General features: G+C 38.4%; 1 protein-coding gene across 1 annotated transcript in view; it reads left to right on the top strand.

The window, feature by feature from the left end:
* ttc27 (tetratricopeptide repeat domain 27) overlaps nucleotides 1–25,185 on the top strand; it is a 133,259-nt gene that overhangs the window by 72,529 nt on the left and 35,545 nt on the right. Inside the window, exon 10 of the mRNA XM_067455587.1 lies at nucleotides 15,804–15,917. Within this exon, the coding sequence (XP_067311688.1) occupies nucleotides 15,804–15,917 (114 nt within the window). The remainder of the gene's footprint in view (nucleotides 1–15,803; nucleotides 15,918–25,185) is intronic.

Here is a 25,185-nt window from a genome sequence, read left to right as displayed (position 1 = left end):
ACCATAAATCTTCTAGTTCCACAAGACCCTAATGACTTTATAATTTAATTATAAAAAGTAAATGACAGAAGTTTTTTTTTTTTTTTTGTCTGATTTTGTTGTTGGACTAGATCTAACACAACAAAGTTACCTGCCATTTTTAGTTTCTGTTTATAGGATGATAAAATATTATTTGGACCAAAGGTTTGTCTCTCATTTGAGATCTTCATGTGGCTCTTTATTCACTAAAAGGTTTAAGTGTGTGAAGCACCTGCCGTAATCGGAATGATTTAATGGTGACGCAGATGTGCACTGGCTCAAGTCATCCTACTGACTTCAGGATGGTTTCCAGGAAGGACTGGCTAGTTCTGGTTGAACTTGAGCTCTCAAATCTGTTTGGAAAGTGGAACTGTTCTGATTTAAAGCGGGTCGGCCGCTGGGGTTAATTTATAGCTGCAGCGTTTATGTGACTGTCTCACCATAAATCTTCTAGTTCCACAAGAGCCTAATGACTTTAACAGAGTACTTGCTTTTCATGTATGTCTCTAAATAAATACATGTGGAATTAGGTCTTTGCAGACTTTATTACAAGATTAAGTCATCGTCTGTTAAGAAAATAATTATTTTTGTTCATTTTGCACTCTTACTGTTGAATTTTCCATTAGGACTTACAGGGCATCTCTCCAAATAAGATAAAGTACAGAAGGAAGAAAAGGGGTGTACCTTTCATCCAATAGAGGAGGAGGTCATCCCTCCCATTTACCTGAGCTGTCCTGTCGAAAAAAGTTACGTTGTTCATTGCTCACCGGTCAACATGTTATAAAACAGTTAGGACATCTTTATTCTTAAAGATGCCCTAGAATGATTTGAAACAATACGTTAAATTGTTGATATCTACATAGAGGGTATGTGGCTTATTTAAGGGCAAAAATTGACCAGATACAGTTTTACAGGTCCATTTACAACCCTATAAATTGTCCCTAGGATGTAATGCTCTGTTTTTGCCTTATTTTGAAGAGTCATGAATATTAATGTTGAGCTCTGCTCTGATTGGCTTATTTCAGCAGCTCACAGCACACTGCAGTTCAGCTGTTCAGCGAAGCGGCTCGTGAGTCCTGACCGAACACAAACCGACTGAATGACACTAAGCAGAACATCTCAAATGGAGATTGCTGAAATGCAGCTTACTTGTTTATTGGTGTTTTCAGATGATCCGCGCACGAGAAAAAGCTCGCGTTCGTGAGGTTGCCAGATTTCAGTAATTTTTTTAATCCCCCAAACAGAGCTTTTCTGTGAAAAGAACAGGTATACTATCCGGTGTTTTTCCTAAACATGATGTCCAATATGGCATTCATATGCACACGGAGGATCTGAAAACCCCAATAAACAAGTAAGCTGCATTTCAGCAATCTCCATTTAAGATGTTCTGCTTTAAGTGTCATTCAGTCTACATTTTAGACTTGTCTTCTTTCGTCAACGATATTGCATGTTTATATAACGTTAGTCACAATGTAGGCTAACATTACGCAGTGACTGTGATGTAGCCTAATCTGAAATACAAGCATGCAAAAACATCATAGGCCTACTTCAGTTCTCAAAAATATAAATATATAACTTATATTTTTACAAAATGACACAATGCGGTCTCTCTAAGAAACTTCAATTTAATCAGAAATTGTTTAAACAGCTAGTCAATAAGTGGATAAATCACTACTTACTGCTTGCCCCTTTTCTTCAGTTTAAGACGCTGAGCAAAGCTTGCTTGAAATGGGCCGAACAAACAAGTGATTTTGAAATCAATTGTTGTGGAATCTGATTATAAGAAACCTCAACCATTACTGTTGACATATGAAAAGTCCTCACGTCTCCTGCACAGCCTGAACGTGTCATGAGAGCTGCCATTTTTACTATCCTCCAGTGTCTTGTTTACTTGCAGTCCCAGTTACCGTCAGTTCCGCCAGACAATGAACATGTTTGGACTGATGCAAATGTTGGGGTGTGCATATAAATGATCCTCAACGCTTGCATCACGGTTGGGTTTATGTTGAGAAGCACTTATTTTTCCGTGGTGTTTTTGATTCACAAGATTTACATATGAAGGAGGAGGCTCACAGTATGTGATGTCCATTTACTCAACTCTTATTATTTCACTATGGCAAGGTTAATTCAATTTTTCATTCTAGGGCACCTTTAATGGGAATTCTTCTTTTAAATCTAGTCTGTTTAGTGACATCCAGACCTCGCAACAAATTTTCTCTCTCAAGCCGAGACTCTCTCTCTTCTTTTCCAACACTTTTCTGTTGCTCATGGGTACATTTTGGACTAAAGGCACATCTCACCACCCTATTGCCAACACTGGGCTTGTGTACATGTAGATGGTATGTCTGGGATTTCAGTCTTTCTGAATTAGCCATTATTCTCTGTTAGGGACCTTGAGGTGCTTGAGTCATAGCAAAGCTGGTGCACCTTCAAAGCTAGTTATTCATGCTTTCATTGCCCCCTCAGCGACATGGACATTGGATTGGACGATAACCTCACAGGATATCTGCTCTCCACCTTTAGTTTTCTTTATGGCTCTTTATTGTCAAGATTGTTCACCAAAAGAAATTTAAAAACTGAGGATTTCATGATAGACTATCCAGCCAATGACAAAGGCATGCTTTGACTGTCTAGTAAACTGTATTTAGGTCAAAAAAGGAGTACATGTCTTACAAATGAGCTTTTGTATGAATGATACTGTGACCAGGGGTTGTTTAGAGGTCAGCACTCAAGTGGTCTCAGTGCCAGTCAAAATTCTGAATGAAATACAATTGCTGTATGTTCATATTTTACTTTATTTTTATTAAAAAAATGTATTGGTTGTTGTTCAAAATAGAAATAAAGAAAGAGAAAGAAAGAAAGAAAGAAAGAAAGAAAGAAAGAAAGAAAGAAAGAAAGAAAGAAAGAAAGAAAGAAAGAAAGAACACAAAAGGAGATATTTTGAACGATGCCGGTAACTCAACAGTTCACGCTAGCCATTGATGTCCAAAATACTATGGAAATCAATGTTACTGTCAACTGTTTGGTTACCAACACATTCTTTAAAATATCATCTTATTTGTCAAAAGATCAATGACAATTAGATTTTCTCAATTAAGGACCCCTTTAACGTTGGTTTGCTGAAACTGATGAGCTATATTCCAGCTCTAATACATTACCCATGTTTGAACCTTAATCTGTCTGAACCCAGGTGGGTTTGATTTGAGTGTGCTGAAATTTGAAAGCAGTCCCCCCCTAGAATATGGCCAAACTGATTTTTGTTTTCTCTTTCAACAGTTTAACGCAAAACCCGTTCCTCGTGAAGTCATTGTGATGCAACACAGCTGTATTATATTTGGCTGTCATCGACAGGTTTAAATAATATAATGCAAAAATGAATCCCCTTGCAGTCTGCGAATGGCATCATACTTGGGCCACCTGCTTCAGAAATGAAATGATACTTGAACTTTGAAGATAAAGATGTGATCTCTATGCGCTCATGTCTGACACTTTGTTATTCAGGGAACCTTGATGATTTTGTACTGGATTTATAGCCTTCTTTTGAGGTTTCTTCCCACATACCCAACCGATTAAATTAATATCCATGTAAATACTTCGCAGCAGCCATATTATTACAGTAGCTAAAGGTAACGCTCTCTTTTTCATATTAGACATTGTGCAGATGCACATTAGTGTTCTGACAGTGAATTGCTATTTACACAGGCTCACGGAGAAGCTTTGGCAATTTAGAGTTGGTTCAAGATGAAATGGTAGGATATTGTTTTCAACAGATAATCCTCACTTGCGTATTCTATTTGGGATGTCACCTTATGTCTAAGTGCTTCCTGAACAGTGACGCTGATGCAGGATTTTGCGGTGACTGTTTAAGGTGGAGGTTTGCTCTGGAGAGAAGAGGAATGAAGGTTAGTCGCTGCAAGATAGAATACGTGTGTGTGAATGAGAGGGAACCAAGTGGAGTAGTGAGGTTAAAGGGAGAAGAGGTAAAGAAGGTGCAGGATTTTAAGTACCCCATTGCTCAACAGTCCAGAGCAATGGGGAGTGTGGAAAAGAGGTGAAGAAGCGTGTGCAGGCAGGTTGGAATGGGTGGAGAAAAGTGTCAGGTCTGTTGTGTGATAAAAGTGTACCAGCAAGAATGAAAGGAAAGGTGTACAGGAGAGTAGTGAGACCAGCGATGTTGTATGGTTTGGAGACAGTTGCACTGAGGAAAAGACAGGAGGAAGAGCTAGAGGTAGCAGAGCTGAAGATGTGGAGGTTCTCTTTGGGAGTGACGAGGATGGATAGGATCAGGAATGAGTACATCAGAGGGACAGCACGTGAGATGTTTTGGAGACAAAGTTACAGAGGCCAGATTGAGATGGTTTGGACATGTTCAGAGGAGAGAGAGTGAATATTGGTAAAAGGAAGCTGAGGTTAGAGCTGCCAGGCAGGAGGTCAAGAGGAAGACAAAGAGGAGATTTATGGATGTAGTGAAGGAGGACATGAAGGTAGTCGGTCTGAGAGAAGTGGATAGAGAGGATAGGACTAGATGGAGGCAGATGATTCGCTGTGGCGACCCCTGAAGGGAACCGCCGAAAGAAAAAGAAGAATCAATTCCCAGAGGCTGTGCATTTAAAATTACTTTTAAGATAATTATGGCCTATTTAGGTGAGATTGAGAATGTCAATGATTTTTGTTGTGTTTTTCATAAACACTTCCATACCTAAACAAAATGATAACTTTGACTGTGATTCCAAGTAAACCATGTGGCCATGGTCTACTGTCAAGATTGTAATCATACATAAACATTACTTACTTATTGCAAAAGGAGTTTAACACAACATTTACGAGGTTGTGTAATCATTGTACTGTTGTGCCCCAAGAGAAACTCTGTGTTGATGTAAATTGTCACAGAAAATGATCTAATATTCCCTCTATTGCTCAATTCAGTGACATCTTAGACTCAGAGTCTCCTGCTATCCGGTCTTTCCTTCCACCACTTTCAGCAGTATTAATATGAAGTATACAGTCCTCAGCAAGTAGGAACTTTGTTGTAGTTAACCAGTAAAAAGTAAAAACTGATGTTCAGGGAGTTTCACTATAGCTTTTTGGAGTTAGTCATGCTTTAATTTTCTACAGAAAGAGCCTAAAGTCTTTTTTTATTCCCAGAAATGAGGACATTTTACTCTTTCTTTGTGTAATTAAAGTAATAAAGGTAAAGACTCGGACCACTGAACATCTCATTTAGGCGGCTCTTAAATTTCCCTCTCCCTCCATTTCTCATGGTGTCTCTCGCTTGGAAAGACCTCTGAAGAGCTGTGCTGCTACTGCTCACATCTACTGTTCTGTCTCTCATCTTTGGACGGTTGTCTCTGAAGGCGGCCTGCTGCGGCTTTAGCTCATTTATTATTCCAGCTGTGCTTTTATTAGTGATGTCAAGCTTCTCAGAGTCGCTCACAAAGTCTTTTTATAGTCTTATACATTAGAATCCAGAAGACTGCCTATTCTATATTTTTTGCTTTTTAATGTGAACTTTTGTTATAATATAACTGAATTAATTGACACTCACCTGAAATGAATCCAATAACATCAATAATCTTCCTTCACTCATCTGATTTCCATATTCTGTCTTTAAAGAATCTGTGGTTCGTGGCATATAATCCAGGGTATTTCTCAACTTTTTGTATTTTAATAGCTTTTTTCCCTCATCCTTTTCACTATCGTTACGCTACTCTATGCTATTGAAGTCAACGAAAATGTGTTGGGAATGTAAACTTACGCAAGTGAATGCAATCTCAAGTGTCAAAAGTTATGCTTTTGCACTGAGGTTATATATATGAAAAAAGACAACAGTGCAAATGAAAGTTTAGAATGCTATGTTTATAATACAGTTTTTCCTATATTTTTAGGCTTTATTCAAGCTGTAAATCTAGGAATAGAAAACTAAATGTATTTTGAAGTTAATATGGACATAATGATTTGGGATCAAATATAAAATGAAGAAAGTGAAAACTATGTTGATGGTCTGTGGCGCAGCAGGATTTTGAACAGCCTTCTGAGTCATAGCTGGGCGCCATGGACAGACGCCGAGTGGCATCGCCAGTGTGCGTACAGACATACACTTATAGAAAACATTGCGTTCGAATTTTAAATGTAGCACAATGTGGCACTTTGCTGCTTTTCTAGGGTACGGCCCCCTGTATAGTACAGCAAATGAAAAATTCTGAAAACAAAATCACTTGCCAAGAAAGGGTAATGAATCGCCCTTAAGAATGATTATAATGATTGGTGAAAATGGATGGTCTGATCCAGTCATAAGTGTAAGGTGGCAGGTAAATTTAAGCCAGCATGAAATTTAATGTAGTTTTTTTCTAGATGCATGCTATTGACCTTGACCTTATCTTCTCCTTGGTGACAAATGCAGATCTCTCCAGTTACTTCATCTACATAAACCATGCTTTCAGATCTGCCTCCATCTAATCAACAGTCGAAGGATCTAACCAAGTCCCTGCCCTAAATTCTTTTGTTTCACTCAGATATACATCACAATATGAAATAAAATGTTGCTACTCCCATTTAATTGTAGGAAATTGAAGGAAACTGGAGTCCAGTATAGTTATTTTTTGTGAAAACGAACCATTCTCTGTCTCAGTCTTGGGCTGGTCTGGTGATTTAAAATGCTTTCCCTCCCATTTCCGAGCCCTGATACCGTTACCATAGCAACACAGGTTTTTCAGCACGGCAGAAGCGTGTTGAGAGGAACAGAGGTGCCATTCTGGAAAGAGTGGGAGGGGCCTCCAGCTTGAAAAGTTGTTTCTTGGTGGTTTCTTCCCTAGGGAAGGAAGCTGCTTTGTGATAATCATCTTGTCAACTTGGCATTGCAGTGAGCAGCGAGATCTCTTAGGGTGGGAATATGTTCTGTAACTCCCAAAGTGCATAGAAGCACAACATACATGCATACATATACAGTACCAGTGCCATTTTTTATCTTGTCATCAACTGAGAACAGTGCGTGCGTGTGTGTGATCTCAGTTTGTCAGCCCTTGTATAGCATATATCTTCCTGTGTTGAGAACAGTCTTTACTTCCTGTACTTTTGTTAGGCTTTGTTAGCCTGACGTGGTCATACTCAATTCTAGTCAGAATATGAGTCTGAAACTGCTCCATTGGGCTGTGATTATGGGGCGTGTTTCAACCGAACCAGGAAAGACCTCAATTGGATAGACCTATAACCAATCAGAGCAACGAAGCTACGCATTGTCAAATGTCAACAGACAGAGCTCAACTGCACTGTGTTGCCCAGTCCTTATTTTTTTCCACAGTTATTTTCTATGTCCAAGGGTTGAAGCGACTATTATGTGATATATAGACCAATAAGTGCGAATTTTAGCAGGCAATCTTGCCAGAATAACACACATTTTACCCCCCAAACACCATTTTTTCCCCCCGAGAATTTTGTTGTAAAAACTTGGCAACCCTGTCTGCACACGCGGTAGAATAAAAAATCTTAGCCGGTGTTGTAAAAAAATAAAAGATTTAATGATACACAGAGTACTTACCTAACATGATCATCATCTTTGAGAGAAATTTTGAAGGTGAATGCATATATAAACAAGCTCTTCGTTTAGGATTCGAGTAAATATAATCCAAGCCCCTTTGATGACGTGCATGATTACGTTACTGTTTATCATCTGTCCATCGTCGTCTAAAGCCCGCCCTGATGATTTCATTGGTCCGAACAGTTTCTGTTCAGGGATAATTACTCCTCTATGGAGCGATGCCAGACCGAACTGCCCGACCTAAAAATCTTGTGGGCGGGGCTAGGTTCGGCTGGCATCCAGGCTAAGGCTTTGTCCTGGTATCACACACAATTAGGCCCATTGAATTTCTATCCATCTTCAAACAAAACTGAGACTGCTGACTTATCTGGAAGTCCGCTGTCTCGTCAACACACCAACATTTGGGGGCTTTTCCTCTCTTCCTGACTAGTCCATCTGTTCAAGGGAAGCTACATGTTTTTATGCTTGTTTTGTAGGCGTTTCTGGAAATTGCTTTAAGTTTTGTGCATCCCACTGAAGTTATTATCGGAGCGAATTTGAGTTTTGTCTTGGATTTCTGTCTGACCTCTGGCGGCACTGCTCATTCCCCCTCCTTAGACCCTCCTCGGGGATCTTCTGTTATTAGGTTCAGTTCTCAGATATGCACCCTGGGTTCTGCTCCTCTGAAAGATGGATAGATAGCGCGCACATAGAGAGAACTCAGGAAGTTTTGCTGGGAAAAAGACAAAATAATCCGCGCATTATCAGCTTGAGTTTCCAAAAGATGTACTGCCAAAATGCTTATGTCACTAACAATTTCTGCCCATCCATCTGATACTTTCGGCCCATTGGGAGACAGCCGAAGTGTCTCTGTTATTCATTATGTTCATCAGTGCTTCAGAGACATAGCCAGGTTTCTTTTATTGAGGGATAGTCCAAAAATGAGAATTGAGATCTTTCTGGCTCTGTACCAAACCTTTGAATTTAACATTCGTTCATAACTGACTGAATTAAGATTGTAAACATACACAATGTGTATGTAGCAGAAAATACTTAGTCTCACCTAAGCAAAACTTTGACTTAACATAATGTTACTTATTTTGTTCAAGAACCATTGTTTCGTTATGATTTAGATTTATCTGTTTTCTATCAGTACTTTTTCATAGAATTTTCTTTCCCCCCTTAAATACAGAGTAAGATCCAGTGCATTGAGGCTGCCTTATCTGTTATGATACACGCCATAGATCAAGTCTCTTATGAGGCAGCATAACTTTTCTGCCTACTGTTCATAACAACCTTCGCATTGTGAGCTTGCCAAAAATGCCTAAAAATGTTGTCTGGGTAGGCAGCTCAACTGGTGCTCATTCTGGCACTGTAGTCTTCCTGGAGCCCTTGTGTCTGTAGACAGAGTTGGGGTGAGGCCTATTACAGTAAGGGTGAGTTTAAATATAGACGTTTCCACACAGATAAATACAGACCCCCACAGTACAGTACACTAACACACAGTGAAAAAATGGCCCACAGGAGACTGGTATGTTTCTTACGAAACGTTCTCCCCAGCAGGGCCCACAACCATTTTCCTCCTCCTAAAAATAAATCTGCCACCATTTTGCAAGTTTTGAAAGACAAATTCAGTGTTTAGCAGCACATTTAAAGGGTTAGTTTACCCAAAAATGAAAATGCTCTCATTAATTACTTGCTCTAATGTCGTTTCAACACCCGTAAGACCTCCGTTCATCTTCAGAACACAAATTAAGATATTTTTGTTGAAATCGGATGGCTTGGAAAGGCCTTCATTTGACACCAATGTAATTTCCTCTCTCAGGACCCATAAAAGGCACTAAAGACGTCGTTACAAAGCCCATCTACAATAATTTTATGAAGCGACGAGAATAGAAAAAACCTAAATAACGACTTGTATAGTGATGGGCTGAATTCAAAACAAAAGTTTTGAAAGGTTATGAATCAGCTTCATTTGATTCATGATTTAAAGGGGTCTAGAACTGAATTATTTTATTATTTTGTTTTATTATTCCTGGGGTGCACTTATAATGTGACTTTTTTTTCTCATAAATTTGTCATAATTTAGAAATAAAAGGTACTTTTTTTCTACACTTATTTAACCCTCTGCACTGAACGCTGTGTTTGAAAGACGGTGTCTGCTGTGATACTTCAGTGAAAACACCCACTACTGTGATTGGCTAACTTCTTTGCATATGAAATCGGTAGTACTACATGTTAAACAGTTCTCAAACTTTCACCATATTTTTACTATTACTATTACTTAACTAATCTTGAAAGTGTTGCGTTATAGCATTATATTTAGATTGTGGTATGAAAGGTTGCAGTGGTGAGCATTACAGACATGTTGGGCACATAAGTGTTCTTGATTTCTGCACACTAACGCATGCTTTCATCATAACAGTACAAACACCACGTAAATAAGAGATCAGTTTATTATAACTGGAATTGAGTTCAGAACTTAGTCACTGATAAATTCACACTGTTTGATTGACAGCTCCAGTAATTGTGAATGGAGTGTTATTTGATGGCTTTCTATTTATAATTTAATCACAGTTAACAGATTATTTTCATCCTACTGAGAAAAAACAATGTAAAGGTGACCGTTTAAGTCACTGCTTTGATTTACTAACACATTAGCAATAACACACAACTAAAAGCGATTTTGAAACTAACATCTGATGACACAAATCATTACATATCAGAAGTCACTGGTCATATCAAATTATCTGTAACCGCAATACTGACACAGTAAAAACTTTTTTTTACTCGCAGTATTGCACCATTCCTGTCAGACCCAATGTAGAAGACATTCAACACTCATTTTTTTCATTTTTTTATTTCAGTCTCTCTGCATTTTATTACTGCTGTTTTTTATTATCATATTACTGATGTAACTAGGACATTAGTTAAAAATAAAACAATCAGTTTTTCTGACATCGGAATCCTTTGGCAGCTCACAGCCAGGAAATGTACAACATCTGCATGGCATCACAATCTTGTTATTAATACAATCTTATAGTAAACAACTACTTGGATTCACTCGACTGAACACCAGTGGGCGGGGACAACGATGCGATAATATAAAAGTAGGCCTTGTTGTCTTCCTCCACGGCAGTCGTATGCAAATTATTGTTTCCCTGTGACATCACATGCCACCTTGGATCTAAACTAAACTAATCTAAACTAACTTTTTAAAGCTTGAATATAAATGCTTTTTTATTGATGATGAAGTCTTAAAGGGGTAATTTAATGCCATTTTTGTACAAGTTAATATTATTCTTTAGTGTCTAAATGAAAACTTTGTAATATACTTTAATTAAACATTCTCATTAGTATTGTAAGAACACACTCATTTTACCTGGTCAAAAACAGCTCTGTTTTCAGCAAGCCATTTCAGTGCATACGGCTGATAATGATAATGAGCTTTGCTCACCCCGCCCCTCTGTGGGGCGTTTTGACACATGCATGTGGAGTCCTTGCCTAGAAAACAGTAGATGGGGAAAGAATGGGGACGGGAGTCTCTGCGGACACATCTGTGCAACCGTATCAATTTGAACCGGAGTCGAACCCGGGACATGACAGCTCTAAAGAAATTCGACAATTTAGGCTAAACAGGACATTTCTGAATGGTTGGTTAATGTAATGTCACTTTGATATGTCTTTGTATGTTCTGGCAGGGTAACGTTAGCGTAATGATATGAATGCTATGTGTTTACTGATGTATACGTTAGTTCATTGACAGATTGATGTTACACCTAATGCCAATAAAAACTTTTTTTCTGTGGGTGTCAGTTTGTCAGTAATGCGTAATGTTATCTATGGATTGTAATAACTGTTACAGCATGATTTTTGTTGTTGTTGACAGTAACAGACACCGTTATAAACCATCTACATAATTAAGCTTAGTGTAGTGTTACCACATCCACGTTAACTTTAAAACCAGTGTACCCATTTTGTAATAACACAATAACCATAACACGTTGTTCATTATAAACATGGGATTATGAATTATATTGAGAACTTCATACATAGAAAGCATGCCATAATTTAACTTACCCATTTTAGCCGCATTCACCGTGAAGCATGCATGCATTTCCAACTACACTCAATTCTTCTGGAGGGGCAGCAGGAACACTAACAGCTTCTTAGAAAAAAAAAAAAAACGCTTTATACTGACCCTCGTTATTAAGCAGTCTGGTGAGAAATGCTTTGCGGTTCACGCAAACATAAAAGCATTGACGAAAACAAAACTCAGCCACTGCGTCTTCAGCGGTTTGGATTTAGGAACATCAGAACTGCTGTGTTGATTATTACACCCAAGAACAGAGCACCACAATCGCTTAGACGCCATTCTGCTCCAGCGTATCCACAATGGTGGACTGTGATGACAGAGCTCGCTCAGAGCAAGTTTGAGTTGAAACACTGCTATCAATCAACAATCCTGGGAGGGGCATCCGACTGTGTGACATCACACAGTCGAACGGCATGAATATAGACAGGAGAAAACATATAAGGAGATTTAAAGAAATAAAAAAACTTTTAAAAAACGGGATGGATTTTTATCATTATAGGATGGTTGTGTACAGGCACTGCCAACACACATTTCCATACAATCAGCTTGTAAAAGTCCCTCTACCATTATATGACCCTTTTAAGTTCTGGAACTTACAGGTTGTATTAATGATACAAAGACCTCTTATATGTCAAAAGATCAAGGAACAGTTTATTTGTCATGACCCCTTTAAATGTCAAACTTCTTATTTTTAGTTTGTTCATCATTGTCTAGCAATATGATTCACAATCAAGTCAGTACTATACTGATTTTTTTCTGCATTTCCAATTGGGATTACATTTCAAATATATATTTCACAAAAAAATAAATAAATAAATAAATATTTGAAACAAAACATGTCTATGTCTAATGATAGGTTGTAATGCTGTCTTTGTATTGGCATACACTATATTGTCAACATTTTTGGGACACTTGCCTTTACATGCACATGAACTTTAATGACATACCATTCTTAATCCATAGGGTTTAATATGGAGTTGGCCCATCCTTTGCAGCTATAACAGCTTCAGCTTTCTGAGAGGGCTTTACACAAGGTTTAGGAGTATGTTTATGGGAATTGTTTTACCATTCTTCTAGAAGTGCATTTGTGACTTCAGGCACTGATATTGGTCAAGAAGGCCTGGAACCAAAGTTTTTTTTTACCTGGTTGAGGTCAGGGCTTGGTCAAGTTCTTCTTCACCAAGCTCGCTTATCCATGTTTTTATGGACCTTGCTTTGTGGACTGGTACACAGTCATGTTGGAACAGGAAGTGGCCATCTCCAAACTGTCCTCACAAAGTTGGGAGCATGAAATTGTCTAAAATGTATTGGTATGCTGAAGCATTAGGAGTTCCTTTCACTGGAACTAATGGGCTAAGCACAACCCCTGAAAAACAACCTCCACCAAACTTTACACTTGGCACAATGCAGTCAGACAAGTACCATTTTCCTGGCAACCACCAAACCCAGACCTGTCCATTGGATTGCCAGACAGAGAAGTGTTCTTCGTCACTCCAGAGAACATGTCTCCACTTGTCCTAACACAGTCCATTTATTGCACAGGTGGCAACCTATTACAGTACCACGCTTGAATTCACTGAGCTCCTGAGAGCGACCCATTCTTTCACAAATGTTTGCAAAAGCCTGCATGCCTAGTTGCTTGATTTTATACAGCTGTGTCCATGGAAGTGATTTGAAACACCTGAATTCAATGATCCAATACTTTTGGCAATATAGATTATGTTTTTGTTTTATTATAAAGAAGAGTTTCTGCCTTGACAAATGTATTTTTCCTCTAAAATTAGGAAACGCATAAAAAAAAAGGTGTCTTTGTTGTAAAATTGTAGTAAAAATGTGTAATGCCTTTGTAATTTGTAATACAGGCAAGATAAGCCTGAGCAGCGTTTCACAGCATATCTGATCTTTGAAGTTAAGAAAGGAAGCTTGAAGTGTTTTGAAGTGTACGTCAGGTTTAAGAGCAGGAGTTTGATGAGTCCGGTTTGAAGCCCTCATAAATCACACTGAACCTTCCAGTGCTTTTTCCCTTTCCTTTCTTCCCCTTTGTAGGTTAGAGGACCGAAGTGGTGTTACCCTTTCCTGCAATAAATGCTTTGAGGGGAGGAGGTCAGACATGGTGCTTGAAATCACGAGACTTGTGTGTGTGTATGTACACACACTACCGTAGTCGTTCTCGGGAACTGACCTTTTGTTCGTTTACTACATATACTCCATTACTCATACGCTCTCTTGCTGTCCAGGAACACCAGAATCAACCCTCCCTCTCTCCTTCAATCTCTCCCCAGTTGGCTACAAAAACAGAGCTGATCCTTGGTCAGTAAAAATACTCACAGGTCTGACAGGAGTTGACTATCTGACAGCGGTTCAGGATCTCTTATTGAGTTACTGTACTCTGGATAGACTCACCATTGTCTTTATCTTATCATTGGTGCTGTGATCTCATGATCTGATCTCTGCTTCTGCCACTGCACATCTCACAGTCTCCAGTTGTCCTTGTATTCCAAATGGCAAATCCTTTTATTTTAAGCATGTGTATCTCCCAAATTAGGGATATTTTTGGCACTTCAGAAGCTCCAGGTACCTGTATTAAGTGTACTGTAAGTCGCATTGAATAGAAACATCATCTAAATGGCTGCTTATTTAACCAATTATTTATTTTAAAGAGTTAGTTTACCAAAAAATTGTATTTGTCATTACTCACCCTCATGTTGTTCCAAACCCGTAAGACCTTCCTTCCTATTCGGAACACATATTAAAAAACTCTAACGCAGTTTACGTTGCAAATACAGTGCATATGCTGTTCATGTGAGCACAAGGACGCTTGCGTGTGATGCTTATGCAGGAGCTAGCCAATGGTGAGCCGCCATTCTGCCGTAGAATTGTGTAGAACTCACAAGCGCTGTATTTACAATATAAACTGCATAGTTTTTTTAATACGATGAGAAGAAATTGTTGAAAAAAAGTAGTTATTTTTGTTTGATTTTTGCACACAAAAAGTATTTCTGGGCCTAAGTGTTAAATAGATGTCTATGGAGTGGTCAGAGAGCTCTCTGTTTTCATCAAAAAATAAATAAAAAAAATTGTTTTCTGAATATGAACGAAGGTCTTACGGGTTTTGTAACGACATGAGTGCGCGTAATCGTTGACATTTTTTTTTTTGGGGGGGTGAACTAACACTAATATTATAAAGAATCAAAAGCTCATCAGTGAGTGACTATATAAGATGATGGGAAAGGTTTTTTATTTATTTATTTATTTATTTTTTATACGCACCCATGCACACACATAATGGTAGCAGTTTTTTATAGTCCTGGGGGCGTATTACAGAAACTTTATCTTAGGTCTTAACTTAAGATATGAGTTAATTTAGGATTTTTCACAATTTCGTATTACAGAAGCAAATCTTAACTTGATTTAGAATTCTTATCCTATCTTACAAAATCTAATCTTATCTGTAGTTAGGAAATCTTAAACCGCTCCATGGAGTTTGGTAATTACTTTCACGTCTGTTACCAAGCAACCAACAACACACAAACTGCTTCTGAGGTAAAACTAAAATCAAATACAATTTTGATAAGCTCCATTGACAAGTTAAAGCATGTTTACTTTATTTTACTGTTTACTGTTTCTAACTGTTTTAAACATCAAGATTTTAGTTTAATATGTATATAAATGTTTGCTCAGTAGTATAAATAGCCTAAGCATTTACTACTAAAAGCCTTTTCCCCAGTGCAGATGTGTATTTTCTGATTTCTTGAATGCCTTGTGCTGTTTTAAATAGTGCATCTGAGACACCTCATATATTTTAATTCAGCTTTGACGTGTCAGTCGTGCTCCAGTTAAGACAGGATGCTTTTCCAGTAACGTGTGTCGGAAAGTATTTCCATCTGAGTCCTCTGCCCCTCGCTTACCTGCCGCTCTGCTGCTTTGATACAGGCCAGTGAATGCTCATGTCTCTGTATGCAGAGGGTGGTATGTGTTTGTCGGGGGTTGTATGCCATAGATTCTTTTTTTATTTGTGTGGTCTGTATTAGTATGCTTTCTGTCACGGTGGTTGAAGATGTGTCAAGAATTTGGGATGTAGTTGCACATATTTTATATTCATGAAAGTGGGACGTGAAAATTCTGAATGTCACCATGAGTGATATTTTCATCTCTCTCTCTCTTTCTCTTCCTCAGTGTTTGCTGTCTCAGCCAAAGTTCTGGGCTGTGGAAGTGACATCGCTGTGTCTGAGGGCTAAGCTGGAGAGAGGAAGCTCACGGAGAGTGGAACGCGCCATGATGCAAACACAGGTTGAACGCAGTTCTGAATGCACATCCATGTACACTATGAAAATGATGATAAATAATGGTTCAAATGCAATCAGGACCTACACAAACTTCTGCAGCTCTTCCACATAACCCGCTGATCTTTAGATTCGCAGTTACATCTCCCTGTGGAGCTTAAAACAACTGGAATAGATTCTGATAGAATGTAAGAGGGTTAAAAGGACTTATGAACATCCATCAAAGACATTCATTATTTTAACAACTACTGTTTAAAATGTTGAGGTCAGTGAAATAAATTAATACTTTTGTTATATTTGGCAGAAATATTACATTAAATGGTTTAAAAGTGACAGTAAAGAGATGTATAATCTTACAAAAGATTTCCATTTCATATAAATGCTGTTCTTTTACTTTCTATTCATCAAAGAATTATGGGGGGGGGGGGGGGGGATCATGATTTCTATAAAAAATATTAAGCTGCACAACAGTTTTTCACAATCAGCATATTAGAACGATATCTGAAGCATCATGGTGCTGAAAATTCAGCTTTGCCAACACAGTAATGCATTTTTGATCCCTTTAATGCAGCCTTGGCGAACATAAGGGACATCTTTTTTAATTAATCTTACCAAACGCAGACTTCAGGTGAATCTGTTAGTCACTGTTTTAGTCTGAGGCATTAAGGAGTGTACCGATTTTCTTTTTTAAAATGAGCTGTAGGGTAGTGATTTCTTCATTCAATATGTTGATTCGCTAGTTTCAATGTAATGCTTCCCAAATTTTATAGCACCCAGAGAAATGAGATCCCAGTTTTCCTCCTGTTGTTTTTGCTGCATTTGTGTGTGTGCAAGAGAAATGGACAGATAAGCCCGAGGGAGGAGGATGCTTTAGCTTCCCTTTGGCTGCTTCCCGTTTCCTCTGTCATTTATCATGACAGTTTGTCTCCATGTTTTACGGAGGAAAAGACAGAACCGTAAAACCAGAGAAGTGCTGGTATATTTGCGTTGTATTCTTATGCATTTGGGGGTGTGGATTTCAGTAAGGGTTGGAGAATGGAAATTGTTGCTTTGTAAAAGTGTTGAAACAAGACAGCCTGGTTCTTCCTGTCCTCCTGAACAAATTTGCAATCAAATTGTAGGAGCAAAAAGGCTCGGCACAGAAACCAGTTAATTTGTCCATAATGCCAGATTAATTTTTATTTACTGATTTGCTGTTTGCTCATTGGAGGACTATGAAAAATTGGAGCCTCTGCGGTAATCCATCTTACAACACAGAGACATCTGCTGTATTATAGTTCAGAATCATCTGTTCTGCTTTGAGAGTGGTTTACCGTTATGGTTCAAATTTATAGTGTCATCAGTCCTTTTGTGCTGTTGACAAATAGCCGATAAAGAAGTGTTGCAGGGCTTAAAGGTATAGTTTATCCTCATTTACTTACCCTCAAGTTGTTCCGAACCTGTATGAATTTCTTTCTTTTGCTACTATTTTGAAGAATGTGGTTAACCAATGTATGGTGAAAAAAGTTACCCATATTCTTCAAAATATACTCTTTTGTGTTCGTTTTGCTGTGGCTGTTGGCATCCCTGTTTTTGATCGCAAGTGAAATCCATAGATGTGGCCATGAGCGCTGCAGGTTATCATCAGTTAAGAGCAGAACTGAAGGGTCGTTCAGACGCTCTTTGTGTGAACATCTAACAGATGGAAGGTCATCAGCGGACAGGCTTTGGTGTGACACATTGATCTCTACTTTTTTGATTACTTTCTTTCTTGCTTTAAGTTTTAAGCGTTTGCCCAGTGGAGCTGCTCTCTGACATCCCAAAACTCAATGTGACAGATCATTGGGGGGAGTTTGACTTTAGGAGGCCACCCTGAGGGGCAAGTTCGAGTCCGACAGGAGATCACAACAAGTCACACAAACACCTGTCCATCACAGAGTTGGAGAAACATGAAGCGCCAAGCAAATCCCATTGCTGACACCAGTGAGTTCAGTCACCCTGAGAGCAATCCCAGCTGAGTAAAGCCCCGGAGCGACGGCGAGAGAGTGACAGCACACTCTCAGGGAGGACAAACACTTTAACAAAGTTCAACAGGAATGAAGTTTTATTCAAAGCCTGGAGATCACTGGTCACTCCAGCCAAGTGAGTCTTCAGAACAGAAAGATACATGTACATTTATACTTTACACAGTTTCCTTCACTGTGATTTGTTCTGGTGATTGGTTTGTAATGATCGAGGCTCATCATGTTAAGACTGTTTTAATATGTTAAGCACTTTCTGGGTAAGTCTACATGGTCTTTGACCTGAGCATCATTAGCCTGCCTTTTTTTGTAGTTTCACGAATAACCCTTTTACCCCTTCTTAGGCTATTAAAGCAAACATTTCTATCACATTAGGGAATATGGCCATCCTTATAAGGATTGGTATTGTTGGAGTCGGAGAATAGAGACAAGGCTCATGACTAACTGGAAAATAATAAGGAGAGCAATCTTTTTACCAGGTCATTCAAATTTAATTGCGATGTCTGTAATATGTCTTGAATTCAAGTGTCGCCAAAATAAAATGTAAGATGCAATTTGTCAATAGAATTTTGAAAAATATTTTTTTTGAACAATCAAGACTGTCCATCTGGTTTAAATACTTGGTTCAATCAACTCAAGATAAAGAGAGAAAGCTGCAATATATTTAGTAGTAAAATATTTTGATTTTGGTAGGGCTGTCTATTTGACTCATTAATTAGATTAATTAGTTACAGTAAAAAAAAATAACATGTTAAAATTAACACATTTAACGCACATGCCCCACCCAGACATACTTAGGTCATCTAACATTTCATACAGTTGATTGATGAAAAATATGTGTGATGAAGCCTATATAAAGCAGTTAGAATGACCATAAAATTCAAGATATGAGACAAAAATGCCCCTATCTGAGTTTTAGTATTTTCATATGAGTAAAAACACGTTAAAGGTAGGCTATAGTTTATCCAAAAATATTTCTTTCTGAAACTTTTTGTAATGTCTTTTTTTTGTGTGTGTACACAGTAATGATTTGATGTGTGATTAATTATATAAATTAATCACCACATTGTGTAATTAATTAGATTAAACATTTTAATCGGCTGACAGCCCTAGTTTTTTGACCAAGAGTTCAGGGCCTGGTTGCATGAAAGCACTTAAGTTATAAGGTTATTGGTACTTTAGTGAAACATGGGTTGTAAAAAAAGGGTCCACATAAGAAACCTTGAAGCTGTCGTTAATTATTTGAGTTTCCTAAAGTTCTGTTATGCATTGCAACAAAGTCCTTAGTAACCATTTAGCCCTTAAAAAAATAAAGTGATAAAACGGGTCCCAACTCAAATGCAATGGATGATTTCATGTTAATTGAGGAAGAAGTACCGATGTGCATTTTGGCGATCTAAAAACGTTGAAAGTATGACGTGAAACAGTGTGTATTGTCAAAGATTAAATTTAATGAATACCAACGTTTTTATATTTTTCATCACTTGCACTGTGCATTGTTCTTGCTTTTGTCTTGTGTGCAAGTGACTGATTCTAGTGGCAGACCTGGGTGTTTTTCCTCTTTTATAAAAGAATAGCTTTTTTGTTATTGGTCCAGTTTGGTTTAGATTTCTTGCTTCCAGTAGCCTACTATAAAGCTGTTTAGCAGACAGCTTTGTGTCTTGGACACAGGACGCGTCATTCTGTACTTTCGTACTTAATGTCAAGGCTGCAAAACAAACCCAAAATCGAATCACCAAACAGGCAAAGTGTCATTGGTGTGCAATTAAAATAAAAGAACAGTGAGTTGGACTCATATAATGCAATTAAATGGAAAACTGTGAGTGGCTCGGAAGGATTTTGAGTGTCCACCAGTGTCATAACTGTATTTATAGAAACAGTACAAATGCCGTTTTTGCACTCTTGAAGGGCACTTCGGGAAGAGGACACCATTAGTAGGGGAGTTCCAAGCGAAAGTGAACAACAGAATCCCTTTACAAAGAGCCCTTCCACAAGTCTGTTAGCTATGGGAAAATTAGATGGTCACTTCAAGGAAGTAATTGAATCATGAGGACTTGTCAATCTGGGACACATGAAACATAAAATATTTGTTTTTAAATATAGATGGAAGAGTTGAAGTTAACCTATAAACAGAATATTTTTGTTGTTTTGTTGTGATATATTGCACTTAATGCCTTCATGTATTTCATATTTAGTTAAAGAAGTTTCATAGGTAAGATGTGTTTAATGCTTTAATGCTTAAGCTGTAAAGTTAAAGGTGCCCTAGAATGAAAAACTGAATTAACATTGCCATAGTGAAATGATACGATTGCAGTACATGCACATCACATACTGTGAGTCTCAAACACCATTGCCTCCTACTTATGTAAATCTCGTAAATAAAAAACACCACAGAAAATGTGCTTCTCAACATAAACCCAACTGTGACGCAAGCGTTGGGGATCATTTGTATGCACGCCCCCAACATTTGCATCTGTCCAAACATGTTCATTGTCAGACGGAACTGACGCGGCCGAATCATCGGGACTTCAGGTAAAGACGCTTGAGGATAGCAAGTGCGGCTCTCATGACACACGCCATGTTTAGGCTGTGCAGGGGACTGTTGTCATATGTCAAAAGTCATGGTTGAGGTTTATTATAATCGGATACCTCAACAATTTATTTAAAAATCGTTCATTTGTTCGGCCCGTTTCAAGCAAGCTTCTCCCAGCGTCTTAAACTGAAGAAAAGGGCAACTGTATTCAGAAAGTAGTGATTTATCCACTTATTGACTAGCTGTTTAAACAATGTCTGATTAAATTGAAAGTTTCTTAGAGAGACCGCATTGTCTTGATGACGCAAGATGCTAGTACAGTAACAATAGGAAACTCCAAGTACCATACAAAACTAAATGGTGTGTCTACTGACAAAAGTTAATATTATTTTGTATTACAAAATACAAACGTAACATTAGATAGACTGCTTACAGATTGTTTACTCCATCCTTCTAGCAAACGTCACCTTTTCCACTAGCCTGACAAGCCAGACCCACTTCATGATGTTTGGTCTGGAAACTCACCATTGACAGGGCTCAATCCGAGCGGCGGGATAAACGGTTGTCTTTCAAACTCCCTCTGCACGCGATAGGATATCGCTAAACCAACCAGAGCAACGAAGGTGAAACGGAGCTTGTTGATAGATTAAACATGCGCCGTATCCGGTCGGCAAAACTCCGAACACATCTTCCCTTCTTAAGAATGACTTCAGTGCCGTTCTTTGTTTTGTTTTTTTTGGGAAAAGCTTAACTCCAAGTCTTCCAGAGTTGCGGTCAAAGCTGATTCGAAAGACCGCCGTTCGCCAGTTTCTGTGTTTACTAGAAGCAGTAAGCGCAACTTGGCCGTCATTATGTTAAGCCCCGCCCACCGACTCTAAACACGATGTGATTGGCCCGACCAGAGTTTGGTGTTTACAGCTCAGAAGTGTATTGAGAGTTGCTAGATGACACTCGCGGGCAGATTAGATTTGCTGTCGCTAGGGTGCGTCTAGATTTCTAGGCTACTTTTCCACCATAAAAGTTAAAACGACTATTCATTTTGTAAAAATATAAGTTATATATTTAGAATTTTGAGAACTGAAGTAGGCCTATGATGTTTTCGCATGCTTGTTCAGAGTACATCACAGTCACTGCGTAATGTTAGCCTACATTGTGACTAATGTTATATAAACATGCACGTTGATGAGAAAAGTCTAAAATGTAGGCTGAATGACACACTTTAAGCAGAACATCTTAAATGGAGATTGATCAAATGCAGCTTACTTGTTTATTTGTTTTCAGATCCTCCGTGTGCGAGAGCTCGCATGCATGTGGTTGCCGGCTTTTTTCACAGAAAAGCGGCTTTTTTTCACAGAAAAGCGGCTTTTTTTCACAGAAAAGCTCTGTTTGGGGGATTTAATTACTGAAATCTGGCAACTGCAAACACGCGAGCTCTTTCTTGTATGCGGATGATCTGAAAACGCCAAATAAACAAGTAAGCTGTATTTTATCAATCTCCATTTGAGATATTCTGCTTAAAGTGTCATTCAGTCGGTCTGTGTTCTGTCAGGACGGTCAGGACTCACGAGACGCTTCACTAAACTGCTGTGAGCTGCTGAAATAAGCCAATCAGAGCAGAGCTCAACATTAATATTCATGACTCTTCCAAATAAGGCAAAAACAGAGCATTACTGGGACAATTTATAGGGTTGTAAATGGACCTGTAAAACTGTATCTGGACAATTTTTGCCCTTAAATAAGCCACATACCCTCTATGTAGATATCAGAGAACAATTTAACATATTGTTTTAAATCATTCTAGGGCACCTTTAAGAGTAGATCGGGAATGCACACATATAAATCATATTTTAGAAACATTAGTATAAATGTTTACTTTTGTATATAAAATATTAAAAGCAAACATTAAATAATACCGTTGTTGCTTCCTAGCTTTTTTGTTGAAACATTCCATGTGAAGCTAATGAGGAAATTACATGGTCTGTTTATTGTGGGAGATTTCATTGCTTCATCGCAAAAAGCTTAGTATAAACTCTTAGGTAAGGGTGACGGTGATGTGAGTCTTAAGGCCACCCCAATTTTATTCCAAGTATGGATATTTGGATTTGTTTTAATGAACTGAATCATCTTCCTGACTGCAGACTGCATCAGTGGCAGAAGTTCTGATTGGGTGAATTCCTGGCACATTCTGAACATTTTTTAAATAATCTTTCAAAAATACTCAACACTTCACATTTGATGTAATCAATTCAGAAAGATTTTTGTTTTGTCTTCAATAATATTCCCCTTCTATTCTGAACAGTCGTGACATTTTCGTGAATATCGCACAGACCCTTATCTCCACCTTCTTGCTTTTGTTCAAGTTTCACAGCGGTACTTGACAAACTTCATTTCCTCTGCCTCCTCTGGCCTTTCTTCTGAGATCAAGAGCGTAAAGTGTGTATTCAGAAATGGCAGAAAGGCACTTTGCCTATGTGCGCTGCATTTTTCTCACAGTTTAGAGCCGCCTGTATCTAGGCCAGTGAGTGGGCCAGAACTTCAGAAAACTTTTTATTCCCTATTGTGTATTTAGAATGGCAAAGTCTGGTGCATTGTTGGATTAGAGGCGCTCTTTGTGACCGCACAATTTGCCTGTGCGGGACTTATACCACGCGCTATCGACTTTGCCCTCTTTCATTTAGGACTCCGATCAGGCCCTGGCTGAAGTAGATTTCTCTGAACGTAAAATTCAATTTCAGTGCTTAATCAATATTATCCCTGAAATAGAAGTTGGCAGCTTGGGTCTTGATATGGATTTAGGCAGATCTCATGGCAACACTGAGAAAAAAATAAAAATACTGCATGTGATGCAAGGTGTTTTTCTTATTTTTATAAAGTAATTCAGTGTGTTAAATTAAACATAACAGATGCGCACTGCAGTACATTCATGAAAAGGCAGCCATATGCTTACATTACATACTAGCATATAACTAGAGGGTCAGTGCTATGCATACATGGGCTGAAAGCCTAATAACTCTAATTAGAATCGGCTCTTTAAAGAGTTCTACTAGCCTGGTACTACACTAATACTAATTGCTAAAGCAGCCATTGTTCTACTTTAATGCTAGACTGCAGTTCAATTGCTACGAATGGATTTTGACTCCATGTTGCTTATTCTTTTCCTTTTCTTTTACAGTATGCTGAGTCATGAAGCATGCTCATTGATGTCATTTCCTTCTTTCGCCGTATTTGGCTCTTGGAGTTCCTCCATGGAAAGGTTTATGTGTGATTCAAACTAAACTGCCAAATTGTCAACTGTAGGGGAGTTTACTTTGCCCCATTTCGTTAAAAGGCACACAGCTGGGAAAAAAAGCTCACCGCCTCCACAGCTGTATCCCTCAACCCTCCTGATTGAAAGATTAGCATTTATATATTTCTGGCATTTTCCAACAATCAAAATGCTAAATAAGTAATTAGTTATCTGCTACCCGCAGACAAGCTTTGCCATCCTCCATAGCAACTGATTGTATCTACTCAGTTGGAAGTTTTATTTCCAGATGACTTTCTTCTTAAGTGAACCCCCAACTGGAGCTGGAAAATTACATCTATATTGGATTTTGTCATCAGTTTACGAAATGCATTTTCTGGAATATGTAACGTTTCCTAACTTCTGCTGGATTCCGGAATGTTCTGGAACTCAAAACCTGCAGACATCAGTTCCATGTTAAAGGTGTCATGAACTGGCTTTTTTTTATACTGTTGTCTGAGGTCAACTAATGACGTTCATGTGGTTTTTACATTCAAAAACCTCATAATGAATAAGTAATAGGCTATTTTCTACACTGGTTTTGAGGTTATTTTCTGAACGCTGGGTTTTGATGGGCGTGCCGTACTGGGGACTAGGAAGTAAACGCTCACTGCTAGGATTGGAGAAGATTTGCATATTTAATGAGCTTCAGTTCCCTTGCCAGTTCACAGGAGGGATTGTTTTGAAAAAGGCAACTGGAATAATTATCTGACAGGGATCTCAAAACACATTTATCAAACTGATTTATCGTGACTGATTTATTTTTTTATTACTTGGCCCATTCGATCGGTGGATATAAGCGCGATCCGCACACACATAAGCGGGCACGCGGTCTTCAAATATCAAGTCATGAGAGTGATCATTAAAAACACAGATCAAGAAATGTATGTTATTTCACTATTTAAGATTCGCTATGACGTGCTTGCATTTCGGTCTGGAAAACGCATTTTTTGATGTTGGGCTTTGCGAGCCCCCTGGCCCATAACATATCCAATCTGATCTGTTCTGATCCCGAATTGCAATGAACCAACAAATAAGGATTCTCCAGCCTGTGACAGCATGCTAAGGTATTTTCTGTTAGACATGTACACATAATCAATATGATGTTACAATGCAATACTATCACATGTTTTACATAAGTGTGCTGCACCATTCCTGCCGGATCCAAAGGAACTGCATTGTGTTTTAATCTCAATATGTCTGCAAATCCAGTGTCGAACTGTGTTTGGTTTACAAACAATTATCTTCCCATCTTCGGCATGTTTAATATTTGGTTACCGCAATCAGTTTAGCTCCACAAGTTGGTGGGTGGGGCTACAGAACCAGCGTACACATAGAAGCGGTGTTTCACCGTTCTAATTAGTCATTGATTTGAGAGCCTTGTTTTCTGGGCCTGGTGTCTATAAAAGCTTTTCTTTTATTAACAAGGAAGTTTTCAGCTCTGAAACTTACAGGATAT

Source organism: Pseudorasbora parva, chromosome 10, assembly GCF_024679245.1.
Source record: "Pseudorasbora parva isolate DD20220531a chromosome 10, ASM2467924v1, whole genome shotgun sequence".
NCBI classification, from domain to species: Eukaryota; Metazoa; Chordata; class Actinopteri; order Cypriniformes; family Gobionidae; genus Pseudorasbora; species Pseudorasbora parva.
This window is presented reverse-complemented; position numbering and strand designations above follow the sequence as displayed.